This window comes from Astyanax mexicanus, chromosome 2 (genome assembly GCF_023375975.1).
Source record: "Astyanax mexicanus isolate ESR-SI-001 chromosome 2, AstMex3_surface, whole genome shotgun sequence".
NCBI classification, from domain to species: domain Eukaryota; kingdom Metazoa; phylum Chordata; class Actinopteri; order Characiformes; family Acestrorhamphidae; genus Astyanax; species Astyanax mexicanus.
The window spans coordinates 71,219,759-71,227,893 of NC_064409.1; the positions used below are offsets into that span (position 1 = coordinate 71,219,759).

At 36.0% G+C, this 8,135-nt stretch overlaps 1 protein-coding gene across 1 annotated transcript; it reads right to left on the minus strand.

Annotated features, from left to right (window-relative positions):
• Positions 1–751: 751 nt before the first annotated feature.
• On the minus strand, positions 752–3,600 carry si:ch211-39i2.2 (RTP801_C domain-containing protein). Its single transcript, XM_007253601.4, has 2 exons — positions 3,336–3,600; positions 752–2,150 (listed from the first exon to the last, which is right to left on the minus strand). Exons 1-2 carry the CDS (start codon positions 3,484–3,486, stop codon positions 1,699–1,701), a joined length of 603 nt encoding a protein of 200 aa, XP_007253663.2. The 5' UTR covers positions 3,487–3,600; the 3' UTR covers positions 752–1,698.
• Positions 3,601–8,135: the final 4,535 nt, after the last annotated feature.

Here is an 8,135-nt window from a genome sequence, read left to right on the forward strand (position 1 = left end):
AAAGAGGTGGTTTGTCTTCCAGAGTAATATGACTAACCTGAAACACAAGCTGCTTGTTTTAATTTGAACAGTAAAACTATACATCTGAAAGATGTACAGCAGTGACCTTACATTTCAGCTTTAAAACCTCTATGAAACATACTTAGTTCATACTATGAATTGTTTGGATACAAAAAAATGATATTCAGTTAACACCACAAAATATTCTTTATTTACTATTAATAATTTTATATCCAATACAAATTATTCAGTATCCAGTATGAATCTTCTGCTATAAATTGTTCAGTGTCTTCTACACATTATTTAAATTCAACTGTGCATAATTTATCTATTGTTAACTATCTAAAATAAGTTTTTCTGTATCCACAAGGAATGATTCAGGACCTTGTACGAGTGATTCAGTATCTACTATGAATGAGAATTATCCACTATAAACTATTCCATGTTCACTATTGTTCCCAAATTATAGAAATGAATTATATGAATGCAATTCACTTCACTTTTGTGTAAGTTGGACTCACAGGCCTGTAAGATTTGATAGGGGTTAAGCTGAGATACATAAGGATTTAATTTAACATAATAAAGTTTTAAACTAGTTTAATTTTTTAATGTAGTGTATAATATATTGACCACGTTGAAGTAGTACGTACTTTCATTCGTGTTAGTGTTTTAGATGTTCCAGCTAACCTATTGTAATTCTTAGATTAAATCATAGTTCATTCTACTTGAAAAAGACAACAGTGCACAGAAATCATTTTAGTATTTTTTATTAGGCTTAGAAAATACTGACAAGTAGAAAACATTGTTATTTGGAGACAAGTCCAGCTTACCTCCGCAACTTTGACATTCCCACAAATGTTAAATAATTAAATACAGATGTCTTCCAGTCTCCATAAACAAACAACAACAACAACAACAACAACTCCACGTGAACATTTCAAACTGTAAACAAAGTAATACAGTAGTGTTGGCCAACAAAGTACATTCATTTCCATCATAAATAAGACAACTAAATACACTGACTTAAACAACAATGTGCAAAATGCATTGTAAAATATCCTTGCTTAAACATATGATACAAATTCAATTCCTACATTCATCATTCTTTTACCAGTGGTTCTCAGCTTGGGTTCTATGTAGCAGTGGTTCCTAAATTTGTCCTCTGAAGCCCTGGGTGAGTCTGAACTATTGCACTGTCCCAGGCTACAGCAAAACATCTGTATTGGTTGCAGTTGAGGTCATATGATGACTTTTTCTCTGTAGCCCATTAGTCTCATATTAGGAACAGACTAACAGGGCTTTGTGGTGATCTGCTTAAAAAAAAAAGTGTGCTTTTATTTCTATATATTGCAGCCTAGATTTGGAAACGCAGCCCTGAAATGCAACCGTTAGGTTCATTAGTTCAGGTGTGTTAAAGTTGTACGCTATAGTAGTGTAGGTTCTCATCAGTAGTCTATACATAGGACATATATTAAATTAACCCAGCAGAAATGTGCAAAAAGGCATGTAACTCCATTTTCCTACCTCCTAAATCAGTCAAAATAAATCATTTCCTTTTTCTTAGCCTTTATACTACACTAGATTTGACTTCCTATCAGCAGAAGTCCTAATATATAGTTAATAAACTAAACAGCTACGTGCAAAATCATACAACATGTAAAAAAAAAAGTGGTTTGTAACTCGTTTGTAGACTCCAGATCAGCAACAGTCCATCACAATCGGACTAGCAGAGGAATACAGCTTCCTCTTAATCAGCCTGTACTTGGCCCTTAGCCTCACAGCTCCTTCAGTCCCCAGCAGGTGCCGGAGGGGTGGCCAGCCGTCAGGGTCTTCCCTGAACACCACAGACAGCTCAAAGGTTGGAGTGAGGCTCTGGTCGGCTGTAATGGTGCCCAGTTTCTGCACACCGCTCTTGTTTTCCAAGAAGAGGTGGATGACGGCGCCCCGCAGGCCGCACGGCTCATCTCCAGAGGCCCGGAGCAGATCCCCAGCCACCCGTGTGGTCATCCCGGCCGGAAGAAGCAGCTCCCGGCAGCTCAGACTTACAGCCTTAGCAGAAACCAAGCAACTCTCAATTTGCTTGATCAAATCCAGTTTCAGACAGGCCATGTCATCCTCATCCTCCTCCCAGCTACTCTCAGAGGAAAGACCTGGAAAAAGATAAATTAATAAGAAAATTAGTAAAATTGTATTTTTCCTAATATTTAATTACATCTGAACATGCTAACTGAATGAAATTATTACAAATCTTTTGAAGCATCTTTTCAGAACAATACCAATAATTCTCATGAGATAGAAAAAAAAACAAAAAAACAAAACAAATGATCTTTTACCAATGCATATTAATTAGAATAGTAATAATAAAGCTGACTAATAAAGCAAGTAATGAAGCTAAATGGTCCAAATCTAGATAAAATAGCTGATCTTACAAAAAAACTAAAATAATCTTCTTTAGAATGATAGTTTACACAATGGACAAATATTTAGATGTAGTTATTTACTTTTAACAAACTTCTGGACTTTTTCACATTTAATAAAAAAACTACTATAATTAATTGTCCCATTGTTTGTTAATTAAATCAGAACAGGCTAGTTTAATAATTTTTTTGCAACTCGTTTGAAACACCTTATCTAAAAAAAAAAAAAAAACAATAATAATAAGAAAAAAAAATCTATTTTTATTGAATCAATACATATTCATTTAATTAATAAAAATAAGGTCACAAATGGTTTCTTACAATTAAATGTGACTAAAATAACTTAAGAGGAAACGGAGACTGCGCTGTCAGCTATTTACTTTTCCCCAAACTGCTAAATTACTAACTTTGACTTGTCATGTAGTTGTCAGCTGACTGAGACGCTAGTGGGTGTGTGTTGGGAGGACACACCAAATTTAGGTAGCCTAGCCTTTATATAACAAATCATCATCATCATCATCATCACTTTATTTTGTATGTGTTAATATAATATAATAATATAGGTTATAAAATAACCTATATAAAAATACTTTTTTTTATTAAATTATATTTATTGTATTGTATATTTCTTTTTTGTAACATATATAGGAACAAGGCAGTTCACACATATTTATGATGTATTTAATCATTTATACCACTAATAAGAATAATAAACAAAAGATTGCTGCCATATTTAAGGTGGAACAGAGAGTTCCAACAAGAAGCAAACAAACACAAAGCTATAATTCAATGTATTGCTTATAAAACATTGATATTGATATTTAAGCTTTACTAAATCACCAAAAACAGCCACTTAAGCTCTGTAACCCCCCAATAAACACAATAACATCTCAGTTTGTACTGATTTTCTGGACTTACTGGATGAGCTGGTGGCTTTAGTTAGTGTACTCCGGGTTCCCCAGCCTTCCTTATCCAGCCTGAAGAACTTCTTCAGCAGATCTGCTAGGTTATCCTCCTCAGCTCCGACCGACAGGCCGTACCCGAGCACCAAAGCCTGGCTATAGACCATTCTGACTCTATTTTCCCGCGAAACTCCTCCGTTTGATCTGTCTGTGATCGTTCCATGTGCGTTCTAGAAGCCCAGCAGCGTTCTGCGCCGCTCCGATCCGCTCGCGCTCTATTTAAACGCTCGTGCCGGCGTTGCGTCAGCCTCAGCGCGATTGCGCAATCCCCTCTGAGGTTGGATCAGCCCCGTCACATGCAACCGCGCTGATAGCTTACATCTGATACATTATTGATACGCTCGGTTTGTTTGATGTTTGATGAAAAGTAGTTTGTGCATTCATTTGATGGAAATATTTAATATTTAAGGTTATAAAATAATCATGAGCTACAAAAGCAAGCAGCTTTTGTGCTATTGTGTTCCAGTATAATTTAAGGTTAATTATTAACTAAGGGTTTGTTAAATGTGAGTAAGCAAAAAATATATTCACTGTAAAAATGACTTAGCAGATTAGCAGTCTAAAAAACACAGTCAACAGTAATTTCTGAAAAAGATAGACAGACACACAGACAGATTCACTGTTAACTATTGTCATTTAGAGCATTTGTTTGCAGAAAATTTGAAATGTTCAAAAAAAATGAAAAATCTACAGTTCCTTTAAACCTTAAATAATGCAAAGAAAAAAGTTCATATTCATAACGTTTTAAGAGTTCAGAAATCAATATTTGGTGGAATAACCTTAGTTATTAATCGCAGTTTTCATGCATCTTGGCATGTTCTCATCCACTAGTCTTACACACTGCTTTTGGATAACTTTATGCCACTCCTGGTGCAAAAATTCAAGAAGTTCAGCTTGGTTTGATGGCTTGTGATCATCCATCTTCCTCTTGATTATATTCCAGAGGTTTTAAATTTGGTATTGATATGGCAAGATATATGGATATATGGATTTTTGTCTAAATGTATAGTGGCTGAGAATAGAGCAGAGTCCACAGCACTATACAAGGGTTAATTAAATGTGAGTAAGCAAAATATATTCACTGTACAAATTACTTAGCAGATTAGCAGTCTAAAAAACACTGTCAGCAGTAGGGGTGTGCCATATTGCATCATACACACTATTATTGGCAACATTTTTTAATATATTGAAGGATATTATTCCCTGAAATATCGGGCCATGTCTCCCAACTCTACTTATCACACCAGGTTACTACTTTTTTGCTGTTTTTAGCAAAAAAAAACTCTCATTTTCCATTATATATTGACTAAAGACAGATTATATCTGTCCAGTATCATTTATTTTACTTTTATCCTGGATATATGGAGATATTTAGAGTGTATTATTAGTATCACTACATTTTGGGTCATTGACTTCTGTTACAAATCTGATAAAATTCTTGTATTTTTTTTTTATATAATTTTATTTCTAATTGTTCCCATTTTTCTCCCCAATTTACACGGCCAATTACCCAACCCACTCATTAGGACTCCCCCTATCACTAGTAATGCCCCAACACACCAGGAGGGCGAAGACTAGCACATGCTTCCTCCGATACATGTGAAGTCAGCCACCGCTTCTTTTCGAGCTGCTGCTGATGCAGCATTGCCGAGCAGCCAGCGCACTTGGAGGAAAGCACAGCGGCTCGGCTCCGATACATCAGCTCACAGACGCCCTGTGCTGCAGACATTACCCTAGGAGTGATGTGGGGAAAGAGCGCCATCTACCCACCCAGAGGGAGCAGGGCCAATTTTTGCTCCCTCTGACGCCGGCAGCTTGATGGCAAAAATTCTTGTATTTTTTAATATAAAATAGATAAGGGTGTGCCATATCATATCATATGCAATAATATATTTTCATTTTAATTTTGTTGCAGTAGTGTATTCTTAAAATATTTTTCTTATTTCAGTGTTTTGTCGTATCGCCAAGAAAATCGCTATTGCGAAAATGTCATGAAATATCATGATATTACTTTAGGGGCATATCACCCACCCCCAGTCAACAGTAATTTATGGCAAATGATAGATAGATAGATGCTTGTGCATTTGGTGGTCTTTTGTGCCCGCTTCTGTTCAAAATAAAGTTAGCTCAGGATAAATTTGTAATTTGTAATTATTGGTATTAATATTGATATAAAAATGCAATGACTATTTTAAACTTGTTTTTAATTCAAAAGTATTAAACTCCAGAAAAAAAAAAACAGAATGTTTAGATGATACTGGATTTTATTGCATTTGTGACTTCTTGTAAATGGTCACACCATCCATAAATGTTAGATTTTCTTCAACAGTAACCTCCCAAACCACTTGGTCTGTGAGTTTGCTATGATGAATTACTCCTGCATGTCTGTGAGTTGGGGAAATGGGTGTGTGGGGTAATAATACATGGTAAATGGACTAGATTTGCCCTGTCCGGGAGCTATTCCTTCTAATTGTTCTCCTCCTGATTATTCTAAGTGGACTAAAGACCCATTGCTACTGGGAACAATGGTTAATGGAAAGGCTGTCAGACAGACACACCTGCTGCTCACAGGTGTGTAAATCTCTGTGTTGTAAAAATTGACACAGTAACTATAAAATTGGAAAAAGGAACTTTAAATCAGTTTCCCAGGGACCATATACGTCCACATATATACGTCCACAAATCCTGGTCTCCTGTGCACACCTGCATAGTTCAGGGTGTGTTCAGGGCATGTAGAGCGAACGTGACGGCAGTCCTGTATTGAGCTCAGACAGTCTGAGTCACGGGTGAGACGCACATGAGCAGTTTCAGACAGGAACTGAACACCAGCAATTTACCACCAGCAGCCTTAGGTGACATCACATCACACCAGACCAGACAACATCAGTGTGTCCAACACTTTAAGTCCGGTCCTAAAGACTAATGGATCAAACCATGTTTTTAAAAATTAAAAATGATCCAAGGGACTTAAGGTAAAATATAAGAAAGTTTTTGTAACAGGCTTCTTTTTTCCCAAAAAAGTTTGTTTTTCCCCACCCTTTAATCAGTCTTGGTCCAACATAACTATGTTTATTATGTTTCTATTGCTATAATACTATGTAAATTGACTATTGTGTTTTACATTATTATTCATTATTCCTAGTGACCTGTCCCAGTGCTCATCTTCTCAAATAAAAACAAAAAAATACAGATATGACCATATCAGATGGCCGCGGCCGATCCACTTACCGTCATAAACCCATAACGTTAATACAAAACGCATCACTGATCCGGATTCCAGTTTCACATCTTAATCTGAACCCCCAGCAGCTTCAGTATGCGGCTGATTGAGTAAAAACTTTAGCTGTTTGTCTACAAAAAAATGTTGATTGTCTGAAGAGAGTTTTCACTTTAGAAACGCAGAACAGCAGAACGGCTACATGTAATATTTGTAAAGTCAGCGTCCGAGGTGTGAACAGATTAACACCAGCAGTCTGTTAGCCTAGCTAGCACTAAACTGACAGCTGCATTCTGGTGTTGTAAAGTTATTATCTACAGACTGGAGCAAACTATAGTCATAATCCACATATCCTATAAAACCACAGTATCTAAAAAACACTAATCAGCCCAAACACACCCATCTGTTGTTAAAAACAGTGATTAATATCGCTCGAAAAAACACTTAGCATCAGCAGTTAGACGTTAGCCATCTCCATTTACATCTGCAGTCTGTTAGCCCAGCTAGCATCGGGCCGACAGCAGCATTCTGGCATTGTGAATGTAATAAGTAACTAATACAAGTGAACTACAGCCATAATCCACATCAAATATCAAACCACAGATCCTACTCACTCTAACAAGCTCTAATAAATCAATCTGTTATTTAAAAAAAAGTGTTTAATTCAGTTTGGAAATACAGTTAGCCTTGCTGGTTAGCCGTTAGCCATTGCAGCCATTTCACTACACTACACATTAAAAAAGAAGCCTCCTGCGTAACCAGTGCAAAAAATGAGTCTAGAGCCCTGTATTTAATATTTAACATATTTAATAAAGTGTTTTTGTTTAATATTTAATAAAAAATAAAATATTTAGTTTAAAAGAAAACTATTGTGTGTTTGTATATAAAGTGTGTCAAATAAATGACTATGGACACATTAAATGCACTTGTGTATACTCTTCAAAGGGCAGTGTGGTCTGTTTCAACATCATTATGTAACCTTAATCATAGCACTATTAATAAGCTAAAAGCGCCCTTTTATCGATATTTGTATCAGTATCGGCAGTAAATAAATAAATGGCTAAATGTATAGACAGATGGATGGATAAAACACTGCATGGACCATTGGGACAGCTGCCCATTCATTGTTTCTGTATGTAAAAATAGTTTATCCTGCATTTTTTTGGAGTAAATATCTAGGAAAGGCTTTGGTACTAAGATTAAGGACATTGATTTACGGATTTGATTACATTCAGAGACATAAGCATTAATGAGGTCAACCTTAACTCATTCCAACATCCCAACAACCCTTCACCACAAAGTACTGGATGGAGCTCCATCATTCCACAGATCTGCTCCACAGCTCAACACTGGGGAAAGTATTGTATGAAACGGTTCATGTTTATCTGCTCTACAGGGTCATATTTCATTGGCAGTACCTCTTTACAGAGACTAGTCACATCTGTTTCAGCAATGGGTGTACTGTATAGTAGCTGAATGCATTTATTATAAGGAAACTCCACAAACATTTGGACACATAATAATATTGATAAATAAATA

What these genes read in the sequence shown, in the direction of transcription:
- si:ch211-39i2.2 (XM_007253601.4), bottom strand. Translation starts at nt 3,486, where the DNA reads ATGGTCTATAGCCAGGCTTTGGTGCTCGGGTACGGCCTGTCGGTCGGA. An exon ending in TAAAGCCACCAGCTCATCCA is followed by an intron (nt 2,151 to 3,335) that starts GTAAGTCCAGAA and finishes ATCTTTTTCCAG; the next exon opens with GTCTTTCCTCTGAGAGTAGC.